The sequence below is a fragment of the Notolabrus celidotus genome, chromosome 24 (genome assembly GCF_009762535.1).
Source record: "Notolabrus celidotus isolate fNotCel1 chromosome 24, fNotCel1.pri, whole genome shotgun sequence".
In the NCBI taxonomy this organism is placed as follows: domain Eukaryota; kingdom Metazoa; phylum Chordata; class Actinopteri; order Labriformes; family Labridae; genus Notolabrus; species Notolabrus celidotus.
In genome coordinates, this window is record NC_048295.1 from 8178356 (window position 1) to 8204156 (window position 25801).

Consider the following 25801-nt stretch of genomic DNA (forward strand, 5'->3'; position numbering starts at 1 on the left):
GATTTTAAAACTAGGATCAAGGATCATCTGATCAGCTTGTGCTCATGTTTTTAGAGCTGAACACTGCTCATTTATAAATTGATGTATTAGTTACTTGTTACTTTATGTTTTGTCTTGTTCTCTTTTTGAAACTTTTTATGCTGCTGCCTTTGCCAGGACTCCCTTGTAAGTTCAGCAGATACAGTAATACAATGAACCCTGTATGTTTGCATAGAAGTTATGGGCATATTGCTAGCTTTGCAGGTGTTTGGATTATAAGCACAGGAGAAATAATAAACCTGACATACAGATGACACAAGAGTTCATCCTCAAGGGAACATGAATATTTTCAGCAAACTTTAAGCTGTAAGAGTATCTTTAATCAAAAGTACAGACAGTAGTAGAAAGGGATCTTAAAAGTGAGTGGGCTTATTCTCTGGGGATCATGAACATTTCATCCATACATTTTCCATCAACTTGTCTGCCTCATGTTTACATAGCAGTCATTCTAGTTTACATGGTGCGCTGCTGCCATCTACTGGATGTTTATTTGTCTGCACTCACTCTTTAAAATCTCTCAGATTCCCAGACTTGGGGAAAATGTTGTTCTCTTTTATTAAAAATGCCCATTTCCTTTCTGTCTATCAACTATCTAAGTTTTTACTGTAATAGTCCAGAAAATGCTCAATCATTTCAAAATAAATGGCTTTGTAACTTTCATTTGACTCACTGGTTGTATCTTGTTGAGCTATTCTTCCATAAACAGCTATGTTTTATCAACCACTCCTCTTTCCTGATTAAAAAAACATTTAAACTTTACCTAGTATTTAAACATTGGTGACCATCTTGGGAATAGTAACTTAATGCATGAATCTGTAAAACAGACACTCGTGAACACCACATATTCAACCCTCACAGGAGGAGGGGTCAATTTAAATAAAGAAACCTATTATTTTATTTTAAGACAAATTATATTCATCAGACTTTATAAACACTGCAGGAATAACCATGTAGTGGCCATTTGTCATAAAAAACTCAAAGAAAAATCTAAATATCAAACTCAAACTCTAACTAAACTTAAGAAGATCAAAATTAATATCAGCCATACATTTATTTAAACAATTTAATAAGAATATGCTTGATATGAATTCATTTATGTTTTCAAAGTGACATCATTTGTCCAGCAGATGGTGAGCTCACACAAAGCACTTGCTCGGGAAAAAGCTGAAGGTGATTTGTTTAATTTAAACTAAATTGTATTTAAATTGTGCAAAATTGTTTAATAAAGGACATATGAAAGAAAAAAATGAATTTTAAAAATTGTGTCATTCAGTTTTTTCTAAGCTTCTGGCTTTTACGCGAAAGTCAACTGAATGACTACGTTTCCCAGAAGGCACCGCGACGAGCGAGCAGACGTTTGGCAAATCAGGCTGCAGCCCCAGATGGAGCTCACGAGGTATGTAACATTTCCTCGATTTTGTGTCCTCTAATCACTGTAATAAACATGTTTAGACTTTATAATGATCAAACCGACTCTTTGTTGACTAAATCTGCTCATTGATGCTTCACATAAAGAGTGTGTGAGTTAGAAAAGCCTTCAGGAGCTAGGAGAGTGCATTGTTTTTAGACTCCACAACTAGCGTGCTAACTAGGATTGCACACCTGCGTTGTGAATTGTGCAGTGAAGGGTGTTAATGCACGTGTTTTTCACTGTCAAATAAACAGAGGAACACACACAGAGTATCTACTGCAGGGTTCAGCACATTAGCACTTAAACGTTATCCTGAGTGAAGCTTTATTTAGTGGTGTGCTGGCATGTGAGGCTCCTGCATGCTAACACACTGTTACTCAATAGGCTGCTTTTGTAACTTGTTTGCATTGCTTTTAAAGTCTGACCACGTAGATCAAGCAACATTATTCACTCCTTCAGCTAACTGTGTGAAGTTTTCATGTTGTAGACTACATATTGAGGACTATTCAACAGAATATTTTTCATTTTTGCTGAATTTAAACATAAATAAATATAACATCCAGAGTGAAAATGAGACACATGTCGCTGCAACCTGAATATTTAGTATGTGTTGGACTTCTGGTCAGACTTTAAGAAGCTTTCTAAGGATATTTTTTCAAACTTTCACACTAAAGCCACTAATCATCAGACCGATAAGCCTCAGACTTCTCAATAATCATAATCACTTCAGCCCTTTCTGTTTATTTGCAGTGTTTTGCTCTCAAAGTCAATAACACATTCATGCTCTAATGTCAGCTGCAGTGTCAAAACAGTCTGACTAAACTGACAACATTGTTATCTTTTCAGGTTAACAATGACACCCGACTCTGCTGCTGCTGTCAGAAAATGAATGGAGCGAAGGTCAACGTTTTCTCTTACATGTAAATGGAAGCATGTAGCATTTTAACCACCCTGTCATCCCCCTGTTAAATGACTCATTCCCACCATTTCATTTCAGTGTCTTTAGTGGCATGGAGAGGCAGACTAGTTTAGAGGAGTGTGCAGATTGATTGAAGTTTGAAACCCAAGTTCACGTAGGAATTCTGCAGAGTTAAGTCATAACAAATCCTCACATGGTGAGCTGACCGAGCAGAAAGAAAAGTTACACTCTGCATCTCAGAGTGGTGCACTAACAACAAGCTCACACAATGGTGGAAGACGACACGGCACAAAGTGGGGAGAGCTCAGAGGAGAAGATGGACTTGAAGGTACCTGCATGTGAAGACAGCGTGCGGCTTGAAGACGGGGAGGTAGCTTTGGCTCCGTCTCCCTCTGGAGGCCCCTCGGTGGACACCAAGGAGCCCCGAAAGTGGAGGTGGGCCGTGATATTCTTGTGTTTCTATGGGTTTATGGCATCGGTGAAACCTGGGGAGCCCTTCATTACACCATACCTGCTCAGCCCTGAGAAGAACTTCACAAGGGAACAGGTTAGTACGCATCCTCACACTGAAGTCTGTGTCTTTGAATTTGAATATGTGGAAACTGAACTTACAGAAAACGGTCAAAGTCAACCTGTGAGACTTTCTCCTTGCAGTCAGGCACTCATTACACAGCAGAAGTTAAGGAAGCCCCTGGGGGAGTTTGCTGATCCACCTCACTGTGGCCAAAGTTCACATTCCTCCAAAGTGGGTCAGTGTAATGAGCTTTGGGAGTTTATAATCAAAGAATAGCTGTGATATCATCAGTGGACTGTGATGTGTAGATCACACAGCTTTATTTCCTGGTACCTTTAAGTCTTTAAAGAGGAGGAAAGGTCATCAGAATTTGTAGTTTCCGCTTCCTGGCCCGTTTGGCTGCAGCAGACGGCTGTCCACCAAAGAGGCTGACTCTGCTCGAGGTTTCTGCCTCTTCAAAGGAAGCGTCTCCTCGCCGGGTCTGGGCTCAAGATGGATTAATGCTCAGCTTCTTATAAAGACATAACAACGAGAGCAGTCTAGACCTGCTCTGCGTGTAAAGCTGTGAATGGGCGCTGCGCAAATAAAGCTAGACTGATTGAGTGAAGAGTAACAGCAGCTGAGAGGCAGAGAACAAAAAGAACAGATTATAAAAGGTGTAGTTAACAACGTTGAGGAGTGATCTGAACTCTCTGAATCAAGCTAATTCAATAACCGTGTGCTCAATGCTGATCATGTGATTGTTACATGAAGTGAGCCCTCCCAGCATGCACTGGGGCTACAAATTGAAGGTCATACATCTAATTTACTGTTTAGACTCTAGTTTTTTAACAGGAGGAATGTTGGATGAGTTTATTGCTCTTTGCTCAATCTGCCTGACATGTTTATTCAGATTTTATTTTCTAGTTTTATATTTCTATCATTTACAAAGTGAGTCCAGGTCACACTTAAATCTTAACTCCATGGTTCAAAGTTTAAAAGCAGCCTCAAAGATACAGCATGCTTCACCCCAGACAAATATGTGCAAAGGCACTGTTACACTTGTTGTGTCACGTTGACCCGCTTCACAAGGTGACGTCATATTGATAACTAAGGTCTACTGTTTATTGATTACTCTGTCAAGCTGGATTGTGGAGATAAGAGTTCACATTTCCAGGAGACACCAGCAGCTGTTCGGGGTCATATGTTTGAGGCTATACACGGGAAGAGAAAGTGCTGTCTGTGCAGGACGAGGACAAAAATACACCAGAAGAGACAAATAGAGCAAAAGTCAAAGTATTACACCAAGAGAAAGAATATGTGTTATGAAAGTATTGTATAAGTAGAATAAAATATTCACCCCCTCCATGGGCCGCCACCTTAAAGTGGTGGAGGGGTTTCAGAGCCCCAGTGATCCGAGGAGCTATGCTGTCGAGGGAAACTGCTCCTGGTAGGGTCCCCCATGGCAAACAGGTCCTAGGTGAGGGGACAGACAAAGAGCAGCCCAGACACCTGATTGAGAAAACCACCAAGAGCCAGTTCACCCAGTCTGCAGGGTCACCGGAGCCCTACCCTGGAGCGGTAGAGGATGGATGGATGGAATTATCATCAATAAATATAAGAAAAATATTTTGCACAAGTTAGACTAATTTAAGATGTTTCATTTGAATACCATTACAAGGTTTTAATACCTCAAAGTAATCTATTTCTTCGTTGGTACTCTGTCCTTGATTGCCTTCTTGTATTTTCCAGGTGACCAATGAGATCACTCCTGTGCTCACGTACTCCTACATGGCCGTCCTGGTGCCGGCCTTCCTCCTCACGGATCTCCTGCGCTACAAGCCGGTCCTGATCATCCAGGGCATCAGTCAGGTGGTCATCTGGCTCATCCTGCTCCTGGGCAGCAGCCTCCTCCAGATGCAGCTCATGGAGTTCTTCTACGGCATCACCATGGCGTGCCGCGTGGCCTACTCCTCCTACATCTTCTCCCTGGTCAGCCCGGACCTCTACCAGCGGGTCGCCGGGTACTCGCGCTCCGCCGTGCTCCTGGGGGTGTTCAGCAGCTCGACTCTGGGCCAGCTGTGTCTGTCTTTTGGCAACATCAGCTTCTTCACCCTTAACGCCATCTCTCTGGGCTTCGTCAGCTTCGGTCTGCTGCTCGCTCTGTGCCTTCCTTGGCCTCAACGCTCCCTGTTTTTCAACCGGAATCAGGAGCAGAAGGTGCTGGCGGCTGCTGCTAACAAATCCGAACTGGACAAAATGAACCCCAAAGAGAGCAGCGCGCCCTCAGTGGCTCTCCCGTGTTCCTCGTCACGCTGGAAGGACTCTATCCTGGTGCAGATGCTCCTGGAGTTGAGGAACGTGGTGAAGATGCCCAACCTGAGGCTCTGGTCCTTGTGGTGGGTGTTCAACTCCACGGGGTACTACCTGGTGCTGTTCTACGTCCACATCCTGTGGAACAAAGTGTACCCGGCCACCGAGAACAAGCACGTTTACAACGGGGCGGTGGAGGCGTTTTCTACCCTGCTGAGTAAGACCTTCTCTGCTGCTTCAACACTTAGAGAAATCTTATTGGGTGTTTCAAATCTACGCTGCTGTTTGGTTTCACTTTCACAGTCAGTGTTCAACTGAAGCGTGCTGTCTCATGTTAGATACACATAAGGGGGGCGACTCCTGCAACAGCAAATATCAAAAGGCCTTGAAGGGATGTCTTGAAGGGAGTGTTTTTGTTTGTCAATCAAAGAGTCTTTGTTGCAGAAATCCTGATGAAGTTTGAACTAAACTGGCAGGAGGACACTTACATGGTTTAATGAAGCCCTTAGGTGTTAACCTTTCCATAAACTTTAATCAGAAAATATCAGGTTTTCATCTTTCAATTTATCTTCATCCTAATTTGCTACATACAAAATATCAGCTGGGATTGATTCCAGAGATGAAAGCCTTTTTATCCGTAAATAAAAAATGTGAAGAATCTGATGTGTCAGCCTTCTTCTGTCAGCTGCCGTTCAAAGGTTGAGTGCCTGATCTTCCCCTTTTATTGTGTGAAGTGATTACGTCAGGTTTTGACCTTCAAAAAGCTGTAAAGCAAAGGTAACACGGTTTGAACCGCCTTCATGACATGCTGAGGCAGTAAAAGTCAGTGAAGACCTGAATATTATCCAACAAGTGATGGAAGTGTCAATCTTGTGTGTGTGTCTTCCTGCAGGTGCGATGACCTCCTTCACCGCGGGCTTTGTGAAAATCCGCTGGAACGTCTGGTCCGAGCTGGTCATCGGCGTCATCACAGCCCTGCAGGCCGGTCTGCTGCTCCTCATGGGCACCACAGACAACATCTGGGTCTGCTACATCGCCTATGTCCTCTTCAGAGGCTTCTACCAGTTTCTGGTGCCCATCGCCACGTGAGTCCCAAACAGAGCAATGCAACAAATTCACATAAAGGAGATGCAGATGTTTTACCTTCTGCAACATGTCATCTCTCCGTAGCTTCCAGATTGCCTCATCTCTCACCAAGGAGCTCTGCGCCTTGGTGTTTGGCATCAACACATTCCTGGGGACCATCCTGAAGAGCATCATCATCCTGATATTCTCTGACAAGAGGGGCCTGGGGCTGGACGTGCACTCCCAGGTGAAACAGTCAGATAATAATAATTCAGACATAATGAACAACGCATCTCTGCCTCCTATTGTGAAGCCAATATACCCTGAGGACCGGCGGTAGTGACACTTATGAAGCCAGAATCTGTGCAGCCCACTGAATCTGCAACAGAGCTGTCAATCATGGTGTTATACACCCTTATTTAGAGTCAATTAACCAATTAAATAAACAATTCTTATACATAAATCATCACCATTTGAAATATCTATGATGTCAGAGCCTGTGTTTTAAACAGGTGTACTTTAATTTTATAGTTAAACCCATGTCCCATCTGTTTACATGGAGGAGGCGGGGCTTATGATCTATACTGTAACCAGTCAGTAGGTGCTTTGGCTTCATTTTGAAGGAGGTGTTGCACATTTTTTATACTTTCTATGACAAAGACCAACACTGGTCTTAAATATAGAGATACAGAATGAACTTTAAGTGTCTGAGTGTTTTAAAGTGATAAAAAATATTTTTCTAATTTGATTAGTTAACAGAAAAACAGCAAGCATGAAGGATTAACTGATTCAACTCTTCTGTCCTCTTCCAGTTCTTGGTCTACTTCGTCTACTTCACCATCCTCACCATCGTCTACTTCATCTGTGCCGCCGTGGTCATCATCCGTCACTACAGGAACCGGCCCAGAGGAGGAGGGGAGGTTGACGAGCAGGCCACGCCCACAGAACTCTGTCCTGTAGCTTCAAATTCAGAGGCAGAGTCTTTGTCGAATGGGAAAAGTGCCAAAGCGTAACGACAGAGCGGGCATTTTTCACATCGTCACTACATCCTCGAGCTCTCCAGACTTTGGCTGGATCGATTATTTGAGCTCTGCAATCATAAAAGTGCCTCAATGAGCTACCTGAAGCTGCTGCATCCGGAGAGAGTTTGTCAATCAGATTTTATTAAGAGCCAAAATTCTCCTATTCTATTCGATAAGAAGCTCCAAGTATGCAACACTGATGTTTCCTGAATCATCTTAGACAAAGAAAGACCAGAGAGCCTTCTTCTTTTCTATCCAGGAGCAAACAGCAGCTGAACTCTTTCACTGACACTTCATTATTCCTCCTGATTACTATGTGATCTCTACTTAACACAGTCTGCACATCCAGCCTGACACTCCTTTGTACCGAATGTTACAGCCCTCTGTAAAGTCCCTTCAGAGGGAGGCCTGACCCTCATCTTTGGAATACTTTTTACAGTATTGATAATCATCACTTTGCTCGCGAGTGGAACACGACGGGTACTTTCTGTCCTATCTTTTGTGTGACTTATTCTAAGCTGTGCACTGCTGATGATACGCAGTGTGACACACTTTTGTAATGATTGTACTTTCACTGTAATGCTGCTCTTTATGTAAAAGCAGCTTCATGATATTTGAAATCACCTTTTTTTAATGCTGAATGTGCCAAGCAATCATCTATGAAATATATTTGAAATAATTTGAAATTTAAATTTGGTTGTTACACGTGTGCTCGTTCTTTAAAGTGTTATGTATTCAGCCTCAGAGCAACAATTCAGAGTCCTGCTGCGGCTTTGGAGCCATTTAGGCAACCAATCACAAAGAAGGGCTCAAACTCTCTTATTTTACTTCTCATGAATGAAAAAGAGTAGGAAGCGCTTCTTCTGCTGAACATAGGAACACAGTGTTAATTAGTGCGACTTCAGCGCACACATTCATTACGTTTTTAGACATTTTCTGCCTCTAAAAAGAGGCGACACCTTTAGATTCTCACTTTGAGTTGTTCTTATACTTCCTGGTTGTACTTACATTAAGAATGTATCTTTTTTAAACTCTAATTGGAATAATGGCTGATGATGAAAAAGCTGTGAACCTGTCTTAATGCTGTAAAAAAACACTGACTTTAATCAGATGTTTATTTTTTATTCACGATTAAAAGGACTTGTCTCAGATTCACTGACGTGGTTTTGTCTAGTTGTTTGGTCAGCTGCAGTCGCTGCTCACAGCGTGAACTCCACAAACCCATTGTTTCTTCTTGTTTTCTTGCATTTTTGTCTCCAGAGGGAGGTCGACTGTTTCCACAGCTGATGGACTCCTGGGAGAAAACAAGCACTCAGACCTGAAGGTGTTTTATTCTCCCTGCATGTAACAACACATCAGAATGCTATTGAAACAGGAGAAGGACGTGTGTGAATCCATGAGAGAGATTTGTTGGCTTAACCTTTAACCCTTATCTCTTTCGTGTAATCAATGACTCAGCAACAAAACACTGTAAAATCAATACCTGCTTAAATTGGATCACATATAAACCTCATTAGAAGGAGTAAGGTACTTTTTAACTCGCTTCGTTTTATATTTCAGTTTCAGCAGCTGATTCAAGCAAACTCAGACGTTTTTATATCTTCATCCGTCTTTCCTTGTCCTTTTTCCTGAAGCAGTTTCTTATATTTAGAATAAAGGAAACAAACCTCACTTCAGCTGCGTGTGTATATTTTTTAAAGCACCTCTACGTAGATTTGGCGCCCCCTTGTGGTCAAAGCACATTCATAAATATCGATTTTGCACATGCACAGGTAGTGTTTTCTGACAGCCACACATCCTGCTTTATTCTTCTATTCTAAATCTAACACTTATTATGAAAACCTGCCATGGGAAACATATTAGCAAGCAATATAAGCCTTCAAAACAGCTGCATAGAAATAACCAATTCTGCTGCTGATGACTTTGTTGCTTTTACGATCATATTAAAGCATAAGTAGTCATTTCAGTCTGTTTTAAACTAGATCAAAACTCCATACTGGAGCTTTAAGGAGCATTTTTCTAGTACAAGTGTAAGTAGGAACCAAAAGTTCCTTACTGGATTTTTATTGTGTATAACAGCAGTCTGAGACATGGTTGCTTATGATACTGTTTAAATAGAATCACCTTATAAATATCTGTTGATTGTTTAAAGTTGACAAATAATTTCTAAACTACTTCCTGAATCTGGTACATACTCGACAAACAAGTAGCTGAATGAAGAGGAATATAAATTCTCACTGTTTGTCTCCTGATGAGTGAAATGTAGTGACTTGCTGCCCTCTTGTGGTCAAACTGAGTTATTATTTTAAAGTTCAGAAAGAAGAGATGGAAATTCAAAAACACAGAGAGGCTGATTTGAACATCTGACTTGTTGTTTTTAATTAATACAGACAATATATCAATCCCTTTAATACATGCGTATTCATATATTCTCTAACACAGTCAATACCCACATAAAATACATCAAATCCTGTTTCTCTAAAAGAAAGGTTGATACTTCTGTTTGTACAGAGATTTTCAGACTTCCGCATTAATCAAGCCTAAAATAATTCATAAGTGACCCACACTTTTAATTCTAATGCTTAAGAAGTTAAAAAAAATGAACAAAAACTCTCAGATTACAGTTTAAAAAGAACCTTTAACATGTCACTCTAACAGTAAGAAGATCAGTGCTTTTGCTTCTTTGTTTTCAAGCTATAAATGATAAGAAAGTAAGAATGCAGATCATGAAAAGAACAGAAAGTGAAGGGCGAAATAATGCCACAAAACCAAACATTACAACATTTCTCTCCATGCAGGATACAGAGACAGTCATTAATGGAGTGAGTGAAATGAGAGTTCAAACATAAAGAGTGTCTGATTGATCTTTTGTTCTTAAAATCTTTCCAAAGTTCAAAGATTCCCAACAAACACACACGTGTCTGCTGCTCAGGAGTCGGCAGTAAAGTCCTGCACAATGACCCGATTGTTGGCTCAACTTGCAAGCCCACGCCAGACAATGGCATCCCTTTCTCTCCCCTCTGTTGTTCTGTTATCAGTCCAGTTCCTCTCCACACAGTCCAGGATGCAGAATCCACAACACTCGTGGGCGTTTAACGAACTCGAGGCACCAGGTACGGACAGGAAAAGACACGTTAGAGTGTTTCCTGGTATTGTCTGAGGTGTGAGTCCCCTGGCTGCCTCCTTGGAAAATGTAACACGAACCTGTCTTCAAGTCTCAAAGCTTTTATATGTGTCAGTTTTTGTATTACAGTCTGACTTAGTCCTCCTGCACTGTAAAGGTAGTGCGACTTAAATATTTCCATTCTTAGTGTCTTTTAAAAGTTACTTTAACACGTGTGACTCTACTTTTCTATTCTGGATGAACCTACGCTATCGTTTCTGTGCCAAGTTGTTCTTTTTAAGAGTCTTTTTATAACATTTGTGGATAAGATTGCTCTCAGCAGCATGTAGAGGGAACTAGAAGTCTCGGACATGCCGTCATTTCTGCTTGTAGTCACTAAATATCTTTCCTCTGAGGGGAAATGAGGGGTTTTCCATCCAGAAGTCTCTTTTGTACATTCATTCTTCATTGTCCACTCTCTCTGATCACACCACAGGTCCTTACTCTGCGCTGTTTGGCTGCTTATCTGCCATTAGTGTTTGCCCTGATGGACGACAAAAGCAAATAGTCACATGTCACCAAAATGGCAAAAAAATCTACATTTAGAGTCTTATTGGGTGCGAATTACCCTCTGCTTGTCCCCGGTCTTGATTAGTAGAGGTGCCGTTGGATTCTGCAGCATCTCTCGCTGTGGAAAATGAAACACACATGAGTTTGCACTTTTCACCACAATAAGAGAAACAGAAAGCAGAATGAAAACTCACACAGCCCTTGCTTCCTCCAGAAGTCTGTGAATGTGAATGAAAGCAAACAAGAAGTCTATGATTTGATTTTTAAGGCATTAAAATCTATGAAAGAATACGTAGTGTTATTAACTGACCTGCTTGCCATGGCATGGACCCTGCAGCATGACAACCACAAGAGAAAAATGTTAGGAGAGTCAGAGCCAAATGTAGTTTAAAGAGCGTTTCTACATGTCTGAAAGCTTTTCTTCCTCTTTTTGTCTCATACGAAATCCCCCAGAGTAATACCTGTTTCTCTGTGTAAAGTAGGTCTCAGTTTCACTGTCTCTACCGTATGAACCCAGCCAAATATCAGCCTGGATTAATGGATGCATGCTAAGTCCACTGTTATGGTGCTTTTACTTTGAAAATCTAATGGCGATAACATGTTGTTACTTCATGTTTTTGATCTCTTACCTTTCTCGAAGAACCACTCGCCTGTAGAAAATGAAGGGAAAGATGAAAATGTTGAAACACTTGAAACATCTGCTTTCTCTGATGTGTTCATTAATGATAAATAACAGAGTCATGGTTTCTCACCTGCTTTACACCTGTGAATGAAACACAGTAGCAGCACAACAGACAGCAGACAGAGGAAGACTGTGAGTCCTTTGGAGATGTTCAAGCCCCCTTTGGTTTCTGTACTTTCATCTCCTGCACAAACGACACGGCAGCAACAAGAGGACGTGAAGGAGACAGGTTTTCTTGTGTTTACATCACAGAAGTACTTCAGAGTGATAACTCACCTATGTAGAACGGGTTGGAGGTGAGTTCGCTGATCTCTGAACTGACGGGATTCTTCATCTCACAGGTGAAACCGCCTATACCCACACTGTCGTCCTGTGAGCAGAGAGACACAGTTAGTACCACGCGTTAAAACATATCTACTTCTCAATAGCTCCTTTGCAGCATTAGGAGTTTAGTAACCTCAGTGCATCCATGGAAAACTGCAAATTGCATCACATTTGTTGAAATAAACACAAATAGATCCTTCTCATCCCTTCACAAAGTCAAACATTACCTTTGTAATGTGTTTGGTCTTCTCCGAGTCCACTGAGTTCCACTTGTAGGTGACCGTTCCAGCGCCTGTTGTGTCACCATCACAGGTAAGTGAGCAGACTGCCCCTCCTGTGTCACAGATTTCACTAACGGTAGGTTTCGGGACGGGAGCTGTTGTTTACAAAAAGAACAAAATACAAACAGGCTGTTATAAGGCAGAAAACACAGCCACACTTTCATGTGTTTGCTGTAATGTGACTGTGTGTGGATCTTCCACTTACACAGCACGATGAGATTTACTCCTTTGTTTCTAATGTTGTTGATTTCTGCTGTGTACAATCCTGTGTCGCCAGCTGTCAGTCCGGTGATTGTCAGCTCTCCATTAACATTGTTCAAGTTGCTCCGACCTTTAAAAGTATATGAATCAGGTTAGCTTCACACCACAACAAAATATATCCATCAAGTGCAAAACATCTGGATGAAGTCATCTAAGGGAAGTTAGTTTACCTTCGAACTGGCCATATAAATCAACACCTTCAGAGTTGGGTCCGTCCCAAACAGCAGCAAGGTTTGAACCATGTCTCCATGTGATGCTGAGTAAGGGGTCAGAGGTCGGATCTGGTTTGAGGACGACATCATCGCCCACCTTCTTATACAGCTCTACATTTTCAAGAGAGGAAAAAGCTGAGCCTTACTTTTCTTTTCTTTAGTAAGATTATCAGTGATGATGTGTTACATTAATATATGTTTTTTTTACTTTCTCTTCATGATTCTTTAATAATTACTTTGAATGAACATTTATTTTCTTATTTTTATTACAAGTATTACTCTTAATTTAATTATCATTGTTAGATAGATTGTTTTATTCAGCTATTTACCTGTTTACTTATTAGAAGTACATCAACAAAATTATTTTATTTATCATTATCTTTTATATTAATTTTAATTGTATGTGTATGCGTGTATATATGTATATGTACATATATATATGTATTACTTCAAATTATGTTTGTATATATTTAGTAATACTATAGTTATAATTAGTGGTATTCTATTATGTCTTTGTTTTCATTTGTTTTCTTATATTATAACAACAAATAATGCTGTTTTCACTTCATGTACTTCACAATTAAGCAATTTCCTATCCAGTGTAACAATCCTGTAACACATTAGTATGCCTGTTGTAAACACACTGCTCTGTATTCTTCACGGTTAACATTAGTACGTTTCATTGGCTGTTTCCACATGCTACGTGAATACGGGAATCTAAACACTGTGACACAGCCTGAAATTGAACACATTTAAACCCTGAAAACATCCATGCATGTGTTTGAAAACAAGTTAGTCCAAACAAAAAGCAGTTAACTCACCAGAGTCCGTAGTCACAGCAGCAGCCGCACAGGCACACACCCAGCCGGCCAGGATCATGGAGCTCACAGGCTGCCACATCTCAGCCACTCACAGTCCTCTCACACGGTCCAAAACAAGTAGATATTACCTTATTCTGTCAAATAACCTTATTTAGACGTGAATAACTTCATAAAGTAACCATATTTGCTTGCAGAAGGAGTCTGAGGTGTGAAGGGAGTAGCTCGAGGAAGAGGCTGAAAGTGAAACTCAACCAACAGGCTCAGAGTCTCCGCCTCCCTCAGGAACAGTCAGTACTTGATGAACTTGATGAACAACAATACACCTAAAAAGTAAAACTAATTAAAACTAATAAATTAACACTGCACTGTATTTGCTATATACACAAAAAATACACAATTAATAGTGACATTAGTGAAACAAAATAGTGTTTTGTATCATAAAAACTGCATTCTTCCACCCCTTAGTGGACAAGGCCTGGCACTGCAACCATAACACCTTCACAGCGCATCAGATGCTTTGTAATGTTGTGCATTTAATTCAATGTGTTTATTACTGATTTATTTTATCCTGAGTCTGTCTCTGCAACACCCCAAATTAATAATATTTTTTAGCTTCTTTGTATTCCACATGAAGCATCATTTGACCTCAAATTAGCTCAGATTTGCTGAATCACTTCTTTTTTATGCCTTAAATTGTGTGCCTTAAGAAGTTGCTGTGTCACTGGAACAATACCTAAGACACAAAACAAAATAGATAACTGCTAATAAAATAATCATATAGCCTGATTAATTATTGTATGTGGACTTTTATTAGGAGCTACAATACAAGTGCATTTAGAAACAAAGAAAAGCAAAGCTTCTGTGGTCTGATTCGATCATTCATCCTCTAACTCCTCCTCTTTGTTCGGGTTCAGAGCCTCCACCTGCAACCAGAGTCCTCCCTCCGCACGCAGGACGAGCTGGGGCAGACGCCGCACTCCTCCAGAGCTGGCCTCGAGGTCAGGGTTCACCCCCAGAGTCAGACGAAATCTTAGCAGAGTCAACGCAACAACGACTCGCAGCTCTGCCAGGGCAAATTTCTGACCAATGCAGTTCCTGTCAACACACAGATACAGATTCACGTCTTCAGCTGTGTGCTCCTACTTTTGTAATTTGATGCAAATGTTAAATAGTACCTGGGGCCTGAGGAGAAGGGGATGAAGGCGTGGGAGGCTCTCTCCTCTGTGTTTGCAGGGTCAAAACGAAGAGGATCAAACTCCTAAAAGAAGGTAAATCTGTGACATCAAAGTTGACTTACAATGAAAGAAAGATGAAGCATTTTGGTCTCTTACATGTGGGTTTGTCCAGACAGCAGGGTTGTGTTGTGTTCCATAGATGCTGACTAAGCAGATGGCACCTTTGGGAGACAGAGAAAGCATTTTGAGAGTAGTTTGATGCAAATAGGGAAGTGTTCTGTGTGATCTTGAAGAGCTACACCTCTGTTACTCACCCTTTGGTACAGTGCGATCCCCAGGCAGCGTCATGTCCTGCGTGTACTTTCTGGTCACGGCCTGCACAGGAGGGTGCAACCTCAGGGACTCTCTGATGCACATGGTGGTGAAAGGAAGGTTGGACAGATCCTCCCTTTAAGAAAATAACCTGTTAAATACCCTTTATTCCTGCTTCAGTGCAACAAGCTTTCAACTGCACCTAATACTTAAGGGTTTAGATCATATGGATCAGTTTTCCACCGCTTTAGAGACATATTTATTGAGTAATGTGTGTTTTCTGACCACGCTATGTCTTGTCTCTCTCGTTCTTGCATCAGATCCACCACCTCCTGTCTGCATTTCTCCTGGTAGTGGTCGTGGCGTGCTAAGTTATACAGCGTCCAGCAAATCGCACTGGCTGTGGTGTCGTGACCTGTGAAAGAGATTATAATTCAAGTTTGATGGAGTGGCATTGCACAACTTCAACTAACTGAGAGGGTCTTTAAACGTCTCACCTGCGAACATGAAGGTGTTAGCCTCCGCCTGTATCTCCTCATCTGTTAGACCCTGTCCGTCCTCATCCTACAACAAACACACAACATAATGTTTTAACCGTTAACATGTTTTTCAACCTCTGTCTCATTGTCTCATTGCATGTTCTTCTCTACCTCTGTCATCAGTATGATGTCTACAAAATCTTTCCTCCTCTGCGGTGATGAACGTGTTTGTGTCTCCTTCTGCTGGCTGATCAGGGCACGCCGCTTCTGAACTACTTCCTTGGTAAAGCTGCAGACACCAGATCAATAATACAACAATAAACATTTATTAAATTTACACAAAGAACAGACCGTTGAGATAGAATACCTTTGGTACATTAAGATACAATGTGGAGGGCTGCTAAAATGTATTGTTTGTGTGTTGTAACACATTTCTAGTTGCACATACAAACCAAAGATATCAACAAGGCTTTACAATGAAGATAGTAAACACAGATATTCAGAAATATATATATTTTTTCACCATCATGTTACAAAAGTGTGTTTATTTTTTGTGCTGTTTGTGTCTTCGTGCTACAAACAAGTCAAAGCATCACATCTGAGCATGTACTGTACCCGTGCACAATGTTTAAGGCCCTTTTGAAGCGTTTCCCCTGCTGTGTTCTCCAGTAAATCCAGTCCCAGTGGTGTAAAATCTTCTGCCGGCGGTCTATAATCAGGTCACTCAGCTCCACTATGGCTGACACGTACTCACTGCTAGACCTGGAGACACAAATATCAGTAAAAAAGCACAATAGAAGAATGCATCTGTAAATCTGGAAGTGTGTCTCCTCACTGCTGACAGTTGCTGCTGTAGCTGAAGGCACACTTCAGTAAACTGTCCAGAGTCATGAGAGTGACGTGGTCGAACATCTCTATGTTGTTTCTGCCTTCTGACACCAGGCGGTGCCACTTATCCTAAAGACATGGACAACACAAGAAGTGGACCAGTTGGAAATAAAGCTTGTGAAAAGAAGGGTAAATTTCTTCATCAATATACAACTTTATTCTCATGAATTTGGGACTTTTTCTCTTGAGACTTTATTCCTGTCAATATGCCCAAAATGATAGATATCTTATGGAAAATCCGACCAGAAAAGCCTTAACCTGAGTGGAACACTTGTTATATTGAATTGAATGTCCTGCATGTGTTGGCAGTGCTGTGTCTCACATGCATGGTGTTGGCTGAGGTGTTAAACGTTGAAACGTAGTTCTTCAGGATATCGAAATGAAAAGCTGGAGTCAGCAGCCGTCTCCTGCGGTGCCACTCCTCCCCGTTGCTTATCAGCAGACTCTGTCCTGTGGAGGAGGAGAGAGAGAGAGAGAGAGCTGTGGAGGTGAAGATGGCAATAGTAAATTGAACCCCATTTGAGCTCTTTGACTCACCTAGCCATGGACGCAGATGGTCGTAAATCAGCTCATCTTTCACTGTGATGTTTGCTGCATGTAGGGAAAAGAACTGGTGTGAATTAAACTAGTAAGTCATAGTAATCATGCAAGAAATGTCACATTTACTTCACCCCACCAGGTGCCATGAGCAGAGGTTTGACGTAGTCCGGGTGGAAGAGTCGGACCAGGTGATAGAAAGGGCCGAGGAACCAGCCGCAGGAGTGTTTGTATGTCTGCACCAGCTCGTCCACCTGCAGGAGGCCTTCCTCTGTGCTCTGCATCTGATGCATCAAAATGTGTCACTTTGGATGGGTTTAGTCTTTTAAGGTAAGTTGAATGAAATAATGCTGATTCACTTAGTTCTTAGGCAGCATTTTAAAGGGAACTCAAACCAAAGAGGATGTGTTGTAAAGCTGATACTCTGCAATGCTGCAGCACATCCTGTGGTTCACAGCATTACTTTACAACTGATAAGTAAGACTTTGAATGTATGTTAGTTTTTGTTTTGCCAGCCTTGGTGTACATGTCTTACCTGCCCCAGATGTCCTACAAGCCAGGAGTGCATAGGTGGTATGCTGAAGCAGGACAGTCTGTGTGTGTACCAGGCGTGTCGCACCAGAAGCCTCGCCGTTAGAACTGCAATCACAGCTCCCAGTCCTGCAGCGGCCACCAAAGGTACATAGCAAAGGCCCGTCCACAAGACCTGAGAGAGGATGGACATCCTGGGAGAAAGAAGAGGGTTACAGTTATCAGACAGAGTCCAGGTTATGTGACACTCGACCTTCTCTACGACAGTGATAAGTTGAAGGTGTTGAAACATGCAGAAACCAGACTGTTCCTCCCTTTGATTTCAACAGATTTAACTGTCACTATGAGTGACACAACTTCCTTTATTTGTTATGATAACCTGACATTTCCCATATCCTTAACTGACTCTGTGACAGGGCGCAGTGTTGTTTCAATTCATGTTTTGATGTTTTGTGTTTGGAAAAGTATTTTTTCCCTAGTTAGTTGTGCAATTTATGCAAAGATAAATCATTTTTATTTTTAACAGTAGTTAGAAACTTAATCTATAGACATCCTGAATGATATTGCTTCTTTTCTGGTAACTAAATGTATCTGTAAAAGGATGTTTTCTAACCAAATGCATGGACATTGTTTACAAACGTGCACTCTTCAAAGAAAAAACGACAAAACAAACTCACATAGACTTATACTAGAACGCTTTTTTGCTAGAATAATTACAAAGTCAGTGTTTGTATAATTATTGTTTTGCAAGTGTACGTTTTGATGTCGAATTCAACTTTCGGCACGGCCTGTTACTTTTATTTTAGTCTCCAGAACTTTACCGAGCAGCTTGTTCAACTTCTCTTTAATTGACAGCCGGGATTTCCGAGGAGCTCCTGAAGGCTACACTGATTGGTACCGGATGCACCTGTATGCTAATGAGCTGTGACTAAATACCGAAGCACCACGGGAGTTTAAATGGAAAATATGCGACATTCTGCGTGTTTCTCGACGTTACATCTGTGCCTTTGAGTTTCAGGTGAGTTTAAATGAAGCTATGATTCCCCAATAGTGGTGGAACCCGAGGTATTAAATAGCCAGCTACGTTCCCCGCCATTTTTAAAGTCTACTCCAGTACTGCTGTTCCCAATGCGTACTCAAAACTATTTGAAAGAAGCTTATATTGATTAAAACTCACTTTAATTGGCTGTTTTTATTCAAAACACAAATGTAATAATTGATACAACTAATATTATAATAGTAGTATAATAGTCAAGCAGATGAGGGGGAATTATAATGATAAACAAATGTACTTTAATGCAGTGCAATGCCAAATATCTGCATTATTATTCATATTACTCTGTTCATGTGTCAGATTTGCAGCTTGAAATGGATGAAACCTCAGAGGAGCACAGTGAGACTGCAAACAAACCTCTCCACCCTGCCTCCAGCTCCCCTCTACTGTCTCCTGTCTGCAGCTCCACCTACACATGGCTGCCAGTCGACCCCTGGATGAGCATTTCGACGGAGAAGGACCATCAACCAGGGGTGCAATGGAGCCCCACGCCTCCGTTCTACGAGGAGCTCTACTGTACCAGCCACACGTCCAGCACTCCGGTCCCTCTGGTCCCTCTTGCAGGCGCCCTCCTGACCAGCTCCTCCCAGCCCCTGAGTGATGTGGTCAAACAGGGTTACCTTGGGAAGCTGGAGCGGAGTCACAGAAGATACTTTGTCCTGAGAGGAGGGAGTCACCTCGGGCTGAGCCGGCTGGAGTGGTACAAGAGTCAGGAGAAGTTCACAGCGGCTGAGAAGACTACTGGGGTAGCTGCGCTGTTTGGATCAGGAAAACAAGGGTTTGTTTTTATTGACGTGTGACCAAATAAAGCATAGTGTAAAAAGAGGAGGAGCAGGAGTCAGATGTTGGTGGAAAGACTCTTAATGGACAGATAAACCTTCTAAATTCACTCTTGGATTAATCTGATAGTCAAATTTGTTCCTAAAAAGAGATATTTAAAAGTCTGATTTCCCTTTTGGAGATCAGATTGATACAGATCAGATATCCAATACGCCTCAATGTCAATGTAACTGATGTTATTCCCCTTCTTCACAGCTTGGTTTACCTGAGGTGCTGTCTGGGTGTGAGCCGGGTCAGCAGCTCCAGAAAAGGCCACACGGTGACGCTGTACGCCAAGGATCAGACCGTGGTGCTGGTGGTGGAGGACCAGCGGGAGCAGGAGGAGTGGTACCTGGCTGTGAAGAAACTGATGGAGGAGGAGCGGACTGATGAGGAGCATGGAGAAGGACTGGATGAAGATGATGATGGGTACTGCACTCTGCCTCCTGCTGCTTTCTTCAAAGAGGTCAGACCTAAATCACGTGTGGTGGTTTCTTTTAATGACACTTAATTGTAAGATGGGAGGATGTGTGTGATCACATTATTTGGCTCAAACTAAAAAGCACGATTTTGATTCCAACACACTTTATGGTTTATGGTGAGTCGTTCGGCCCTGCTCCTTTTACCTCCATATAAGGTGTGGCCGGTTACCGTGAAGCCTCAAGGTCTGGGTAGTGCTAAGTCTCTGGTAGGTGAGAGCCGGCTCTGTCTCACGGCGACGTCCCTCATCCTGATCAGAGTGAGCGCGTGTAATGATTTGCCGTCAGTTACAATCCCGTTGCTGAGTGTCCGCCGCTTCGGTCACTTGGACGGATCGTTCTTCTTGGAGCTCGGGAGGTCGGCGCCGAACGGTCCAGGAGAGATCTGGATGGAAGCCAAAGACCGAGGTGAGTAAGAATCGAAACGTGTTGATTTAAACATTAATATTTCACATTACCTGTTATTGCTGTGACCTTGTGCTTATGTCCGGTCTTATAGGAAACCCAGCAGTAGCCCAGAACATTCATGAGGTCATCCGTGACACAGTGAGGGATCTACGGGCTCTTCCTGACTTCAACAGATCACCGACATCCAGCAGTAATCAGCTTCAAAGCCTTTTGGCCTCTAAGCGCTGCAGGCCCAAGTACAGAGACAAACCAGTGAATGTGAGACCACTTGGTTCCCGCCTCTCCCTCCCTCCTAGAACGCCTGAAACTCAAACGCAAAGCTACATCGAGCTCAGAAAACCCGACAAACCTGAGCATGGATCTTCTCCGAGCTCCACCTCGCCTCTCAAACGGCATCAGAGCTCCACACCTGAAACCTGCGGCTACATGGAAATGAAGACGGAGCATCCTAACCCAGAGAAAGAGGAGCACCGCAGTGTTACAGCCAGTGAGATGGCGAGCTGGGAGCAAGGTGAGGAAGAGGAGAAGGAGAAGGGGCTGGGGTACATGATGATGTCACCACAGGCGGGCCCCAGCTCATTTAAGCTGCCACAGGATGACTATATGAACATGGCGAGCCCACATAAACACAAGCTGCTGGTGTACACTTCCTTTCAGACGTCGTTCAACAGGTGAGTTTAGCTCAGTTACAGTGTTACCATAAATTCTCTAATAGCTCACACTTTCAAAATGTGACTTTCTCTTTCTGCACAGCTCCACATCCGACGGCTACTCTCCCGTGCGCCCGCCGCATCATCAGACCAGCGAGTGCAATCTGCCAGACTGGCCGCTGACCTCAGTCGAAGCCGACCAATCAAAGAGAAGCAACAGCTGCTCCAGCCAACCTTACGACGAGGATGGGCAGGAGCAGAGTTCAGCTGAGCAGGGGCATCACCCAGCAGGGTCCAGGGTCACCTCCACGCCTGTGAAGAATGAAAAAGGCGCTGGTGACATCACTAATTTTCCTGAGAATAGTCCAGGCGGTACCAGTCCAGTTCCCGGAACAGGGAAGTCTAGTCCTCTTCAAGCTGCACCAGATCAGTCCATCAGAAGGTCCCGGCTGTTCTTGTGTCTACCTTCCTGCTTAAAAGCTGAAGACAGATCCTGAGTGTTTGTGATGGTTCACTTTGTTTGTTTACATCATTAACGTGCAGCAGAAAAGAGAATCATTGATCTGATGATGAAATAATGGAGGTGAATATGTCACTGTTGCAGTTTATCACATGCTGTCTTAAATTTAATACTGTTGTCTATGTCAAAGAAAAGATATTGTAATTGTTGTCTGTTTATTGTTGTCCAAAATGTCACTTATTTTTTGTCTTTAGGTGTGGAATTAATCAAGCCTTAAATATTGTTGTACAGTGTTTTAAGATGCCTAACTGTTACATGAATTGTTCAAAAAAATAAAGTCACATGGATGCAAAGTTGTCTTCAGTGTTTTTTATCAATCAGCAGGGTCAGGTGTTGTTAGTATTTGTATTGGAGATCACCATGCAGGACAGGTGCTGTGAGCTCTAACTTCTCCTTACAGAAAGCAGAGGGCGCCTTTAAAAAACAGCAATAGTTGCAATCTATTTTTAGGCAATGAAACAGTGGTCTAAACCAGAGGTTCCCAAAGTGGGAGTCAGGACCCCACTACCAGATTTTAATTTTTTGAAGTAATCTGAAATTGCATATTTTACTCATTGTTGTAAATATAACAACAAAAGCAGCTAACTTTGCATGCTTTCTTGAAATGCTATGATAAAAAATGCTCCAAATCTTTAACAAACATCAGAGGAATACTTTTATTTTCTCACAAACACAACCTGACAGCATCAGGCATGCACCAGAAATTTAATCTCATACAAGTTCCATTAAGTACATTATATAAGGAGAGGGGAAAGGGGGATGTTCTCCAGCTTAAAACAAATTAAAAGTGATTCATAAAAAAAAAAAAAAATGATTCCAGTTTTATAAAATCACAGCTTTAAAATGAATTTTAAAAAAAAACAGTGCAATGAAGTAAAATCTGTTTCTAAAAGCATCTTGAAGTGTAGCACACACACTGCAGTGTACCATACAATCTTCAGAGTCATCTCCACCTGTCAGTTCTTCCAGGTGTAGCTGTAGTTGTTCATGTTGATGTGAGTCAGAGCCGTCTTGCCCAGACTGGAGGCCTGCTTCAGTTGTTGGATGGAGGTGGGATGAAGACCACAGCCGCATAGATCCACAGACCCACCAGTGCTCTGCAACACAAAGAGAGAGACGGCTGAATGAATCAGACTACTGAAGAAGGTCACTCTGAGTTTGTTCGTGTGTAGTGAATCAAAACAGCAGCTCTACCTGTTGCTTGTTGGCGTGTGTGTTCATGACGGCGGTCGGTGCATGTGTGTACAGAGTGCCGGAGAAGTTTCCTTTCTGAGCGGGTCGGAGGAGGGTTGTGACGGCGTGCAGAGAGGAGGGGAGGATGGGTCCTGGAGGAGGGAGAGAATATTAAAATGTTGAATTCTCCTGTATTTGTTCAGTAAGTTCATAGAAGTGAGAAGCCTGATAGCACCTGAGTACCTGTGATCTCCAGACTGCTGATGTTCTGGTATGTCGACCCAACCTGGCTCTTCACGTTCACACTGCGAGCCTGAAAAACACACACACACACACACACACTCAGACGGATGCAGACAGAGTTGAGACTCAGCGTGTGTTTACTGTGCTTGTCTGTACCTTCAACGCATGCATCGCAGCTCCTCTGAAGGAGACAGGAGCCAGGATTGTGGGCGGTAACCCAGCCTGGGACCCGGCTGTAGCCACCAGACTCTTACAGTTGATGAGGAAATTGATGAGGGTGAAGGTGTGCGCGCCTTCAACACACACCACAGACTCTGGTTTGTGGTCCAGAGAGACTGTGTGGCCTTCTTTACGACTGCACTGAGAGTCAAGGAGAGTTACACTAGAGTCTGGATCAACACTCTTCTTTTACATCCTATGCAATTATGTTCAATTCATCAGTGTTAAGGATACAGTGCGATGCTGATGCTGTCCGGCTTCTTGATTTTGTCCTGGACTCCCATCTCCTGCAGCCAGGAGAAGCTGCCATCATCATCATCATCATCGTCGTCATCGTATCTACAGCTCTTACCTTCCGCACCTGCCTGACAGTCGTCGCCCTCTTTCAGCTCAGAACGCCTACAAAATAAAAGTACAGGTGGAATCAGTATCATACTTCATAATCAGCTTTTAACCCACACACACATTCAAACCTGGAAGGAAAACTTACTCCTGCACTTTCTCCATCTGCTCTTCTTCGGCTCCTTGGTGCCCCTGCTGCTTCCTCCTCTCGTCCACTAGAGGGAGACTGAACTCTATACCTGTGCAGACATGCAGGGGGAGACATTTCTAAGGAGTGTGCAGGATGGATAAGCTTTTCAAACCTCACAGCCATAAAAATATCTGCTGGAGGAAGTGTTAGATCTCTGTTAGGACTCACCTTCAGCCTTCATTGACTCTCTGAGACCTCTGGTTGTAGGAGAGATCAAGGCTGTGATGCTGCCTGAGTCTCCGAGTCCCGCTGCTCTGAACAACACTGTGAACTAATAGAACAGAGGACACAACACAGAGGAAGTAAGCTTCATAATGCACTCAATAAAATCAAAGTGGACGCATCAATGTGGATGCATTAATGAAGTACCTGATAGGAGCAGAGATAGAAGTAAGGACACAGCCGGGTCTTCAGTAGGCTGTACAGAGAGGACAGGCTGACCGACCTGAAGACAATCAGAGAGAAGTGTTTGAATATGAAATCATTAAAGAACAGAAGAGCTCTGAAGTCTCAGTCTTCTGCTGCTGTGATTGCGACTAGTGTCCGCAGCCTCACCATTCACTCATGAGACTCTTCTGCAGCGCCGCGTCTTGAGCCCACGGTGTGCACTTCCCAGTGAAGCTCCTCTCAGCGTTGATCCTGGGGAACAGAGAGAGCCACGGCAGGGAGGGGTGCTGCCAGTACACCAGACTCTGCTGGAAGGCGCAACGGAGCTCAGAGGAGGACCTGGGATCCTGCAGGGGGGACAACAAGGATTCACTCTTAAGTCCAATTAGTGTAGTGGGGGTGATGTGATTTGTAGAAATGACAGCAGATCTCTACCTGGATGCTGTGTGGTAAAGTGCTAAACTGAGCTCTACAGTGCTGGCTGAGACCCTGAGCTTCCTCCTGGGCTTTTGGGTGCTCTGCCCAGGAAAGGGAGAGCGGGGAGGTGAAGAGGACCCGGGTCTTCAGGCTCCAGTCTGTCGGGTACTGGGTGCAGGTGGGGGGAGCAATGGAGGCAGGAGCGATGGCCTGAGGACTCTGGGGAGGACATTAGTTACAGTGAATGAGACTGGAGACGGACATTTGACAAATCAAAGTGTTAAAGTGACATCTGACCTTCAGCAGAGGAGTTTTGACATCTTCCTCCTCTTCTTCAAACAGGGAGTCATCTTCAGAGAAAGTGAGGCTTTTCTACAGCAGAGGATAGACATGAGAATAAAGAATAAATCACTTTAACTCTGTGATGCCTCAGTTACAAATGTAGAGACATGAGACCACCCTACACCTGACTGAAGCGGAGTGATACGAGTAGTAAACCGGCCCTGATGTTATACTGTATAACAGCACTCATAGAACTCCTCTTGTCCAATCAGATCACCTGATGGACACGAACAGCTGTGCAATATCATGTATCGGTAAGTGATCATAACAAACCTTGCTGGAAATATGTTGGTGCTCTTTTTGTTCCACTTCAGTCAACATGGCACTGAAAGGTAAAGCTCGATTCTTCATCACCTCCTCCTCTTCGGTCCCTTTCTCTATCTGACCCACAGCTTCCTCATCGTTATAGATCAGCAACTTCTTCTTCTTCGGGCTGAAAGTATTCTCAATATTCGCGAAGGGGTTCCTGCGTTTCACTCCCCCTCCGGAGCGAGTCTGGGTGTTGAGCAGGGGTCCCGGGGAGAAAGGCCGAACGCAGGCCGGGGATGCACCGCTTTGTCCGGGGCTGCCTGTGGAGCCCTGACCGCCCGGGCTCGAGAAGACACCAGCCTCGCTTCGGGCTCTTTTCCGTCTCATTCGCATGATTTCAGCCGGTCGCTTGAAGTTGGGGGAGTAGCCCGACTGTTTAGACATCTTAGAATTGATAAAGTGATCCAAAAAAAGCCGATTTTAAACGAGAAACAGGCTCCTGAAACACTGGCTAAGTTGGTGTTTAGCTGTTGCGCCTTCCGCACTTTACAAATTTGGCGCTTGACGTGTTGACGTCAGACGTCAGACTTGTGTGGCATTAACTGTCCTGGGAAAATTGAGTTTCCGCATGCTAGAAATCGCAAGAGGACCCTTCTGTTACTTTTAAATTAGTCAGTTTCCACCCAGAAAGAGACTAGATCACATATTTTCTAAGTTACTGACAGGATTCACATCTATGTTGAATTGAAAATGTCTGGTTCTACCACACGAGTTCGATATGTAGTAGACAGATCATGGCAATAGCTTTTCCAACTGGCCCTAAACACGTCATGTAGCAAGCGTTTACAAACGTTTTAAACGCAATTTCCTT

At 43.0% G+C, this 25801-nt stretch overlaps 5 protein-coding genes across 7 annotated transcripts; 2 read left to right on the forward strand and 3 right to left on the reverse strand.

Annotated features, from left to right (window-relative positions):
• The first annotated feature begins 1357 nt into the window (after positions 1 to 1357).
• Positions 1358 to 8418, forward strand: slc19a1 (solute carrier family 19 member 1). 3 transcript variants are annotated; one of them, XM_034678184.1, is made up of 7 exons: positions 1358 to 1435; positions 2297 to 2370; positions 2448 to 2916; positions 4615 to 5392; positions 6068 to 6260; positions 6346 to 6487; positions 7053 to 8418. In XM_034678184.1, exons 3-7 carry the CDS (start codon positions 2638 to 2640, stop codon positions 7251 to 7253), a joined length of 1593 nt encoding a protein of 530 aa, XP_034534075.1. In that variant the 5' UTR covers positions 1358 to 1435; positions 2297 to 2370; positions 2448 to 2637; the 3' UTR covers positions 7254 to 8418. The 3 variants fall into 3 exon arrangements, with proteins under 3 accessions (XP_034534075.1, XP_034534073.1, XP_034534072.1); XM_034678182.1 differs by having other exon boundaries at positions 2297 to 2350; XM_034678181.1 differs by having other exon boundaries at positions 2297 to 2916.
• Positions 8419 to 9616: 1198 nt separating this feature from the next.
• On the reverse strand, positions 9617 to 13798 carry LOC117807978. Its single transcript, XM_034677329.1, has 11 exons — positions 13517 to 13798; positions 12654 to 12806; positions 12428 to 12553; positions 12169 to 12317; positions 11894 to 11987; positions 11688 to 11801; positions 11565 to 11585; positions 11246 to 11266; positions 11130 to 11153; positions 10994 to 11053; positions 9617 to 10909 (listed from the first exon to the last, which is right to left on the reverse strand). The coding sequence occupies exons 1-11, from the start codon at positions 13593 to 13595 to the stop codon at positions 10866 to 10868; spliced, it is 885 nt and encodes a 294-aa protein (XP_034533220.1). The 5' UTR covers positions 13596 to 13798; the 3' UTR covers positions 9617 to 10865.
• Positions 13799 to 14302: 504 nt separating this feature from the next.
• Positions 14303 to 17850, reverse strand: LOC117808158 (cytochrome P450 4F3). Its single transcript, XM_034677698.1, has 13 exons — positions 17443 to 17850; positions 17047 to 17191; positions 16908 to 16961; positions 16693 to 16820; positions 16318 to 16439; positions 16098 to 16244; positions 15654 to 15771; positions 15501 to 15567; positions 15289 to 15418; positions 15006 to 15139; positions 14848 to 14912; positions 14692 to 14774; positions 14303 to 14611 (listed from the first exon to the last, which is right to left on the reverse strand). The coding sequence occupies exons 1-13, from the start codon at positions 17728 to 17730 to the stop codon at positions 14392 to 14394; spliced, it is 1701 nt and encodes a 566-aa protein (XP_034533589.1). The 5' UTR covers positions 17731 to 17850; the 3' UTR covers positions 14303 to 14391.
• Positions 17851 to 18316: 466 nt separating this feature from the next.
• On the forward strand, positions 18317 to 21661 carry LOC117808157 (insulin receptor substrate 1-like). The gene is made up of 6 exons (XM_034677697.1): positions 18317 to 18456; positions 18793 to 19270; positions 19528 to 19777; positions 19949 to 20198; positions 20290 to 20869; positions 20952 to 21661. Exons 2-6 carry the CDS (start codon positions 18807 to 18809, stop codon positions 21343 to 21345), a joined length of 1938 nt encoding a protein of 645 aa, XP_034533588.1. The 5' UTR covers positions 18317 to 18456; positions 18793 to 18806; the 3' UTR covers positions 21346 to 21661.
• Positions 21662 to 21999: 338 nt separating this feature from the next.
• Positions 22000 to 25494, reverse strand: LOC117808403 (protein downstream neighbor of son homolog). Its single transcript, XM_034678131.1, has 12 exons — positions 24955 to 25494; positions 24637 to 24711; positions 24358 to 24558; positions 24091 to 24269; positions 23905 to 23980; positions 23704 to 23806; positions 23494 to 23584; positions 23238 to 23402; positions 22941 to 23139; positions 22785 to 22854; positions 22563 to 22693; positions 22000 to 22465 (listed from the first exon to the last, which is right to left on the reverse strand). Exons 1-12 carry the CDS (start codon positions 25372 to 25374, stop codon positions 22325 to 22327), a joined length of 1851 nt encoding a protein of 616 aa, XP_034534022.1. The 5' UTR covers positions 25375 to 25494; the 3' UTR covers positions 22000 to 22324.
• Between the last annotated feature and the right edge of the window lie 307 nt (positions 25495 to 25801).

Coding starts and splice junctions, on each gene's coding strand:
- slc19a1 (XM_034678181.1), top strand. CDS start 2,638: ATGGTGGAAGACGACACGGCACAAAGTGGGGAGAGCTCAGAGGAGAAG. Junction 5,393..6,067: donor GGCGTTTTCTACCCTGCTGA/GTAAGACCTTCT, acceptor GTCTTCCTGCAG/GTGCGATGACCTCCTTCACC. Junction 6,261..6,345: donor TTTCTGGTGCCCATCGCCAC/GTGAGTCCCAAA, acceptor ATCTCTCCGTAG/CTTCCAGATTGCCTCATCTC.
- LOC117807978 (XM_034677329.1), bottom strand. CDS start 13,595: ATGTGGCAGCCTGTGAGCTCCATGATCCTGGCCGGCTGGGTGTGTGCC. Junction 11,586..11,687: donor CATTCACAGGTGTAAAGCAG/GTGAGAAACCAT, acceptor CATTTTCTACAG/GCGAGTGGTTCTTCGAGAAA. Junction 11,154..11,245: donor GTCCATGCCATGGCAAGCAG/GTCAGTTAATAA, acceptor TCACATTCACAG/ACTTCTGGAGGAAGCAAGGG.
- LOC117808158 (XM_034677698.1), bottom strand. CDS start 17,730: ATGTTTCAACACCTTCAACTTATCACTGTCGTAGAGAAGGTCGAGTGT. Junction 16,245..16,317: donor TACAGCAGCAACTGTCAGCA/GTGAGGAGACAC, acceptor TTGTGTCTCCAG/GTCTAGCAGTGAGTACGTGT. Junction 14,775..14,847: donor CTGTCTGGACAAACCCACAT/GTAAGAGACCAA, acceptor ACCTTCTTTTAG/GAGTTTGATCCTCTTCGTTT.
- LOC117808157 (XM_034677697.1), top strand. CDS start 18,807: ATGGATGAAACCTCAGAGGAGCACAGTGAGACTGCAAACAAACCTCTC. Junction 20,199..20,289: donor GATGGAAGCCAAAGACCGAG/GTGAGTAAGAAT, acceptor CCGGTCTTATAG/GAAACCCAGCAGTAGCCCAG. Junction 20,870..20,951: donor TTTCAGACGTCGTTCAACAG/GTGAGTTTAGCT, acceptor CTTTCTGCACAG/CTCCACATCCGACGGCTACT.
- LOC117808403 (XM_034678131.1), bottom strand. CDS start 25,374: ATGTCTAAACAGTCGGGCTACTCCCCCAACTTCAAGCGACCGGCTGAA. Junction 23,807..23,904: donor TCTATCTCTGCTCCTATCAG/GTACTTCATTAA, acceptor CTGTTCTATTAG/TTCACAGTGTTGTTCAGAGC. Junction 22,694..22,784: donor CAGCAGTCTGGAGATCACAG/GTACTCAGGTGC, acceptor TCCCTCCTCCAG/GACCCATCCTCCCCTCCTCT.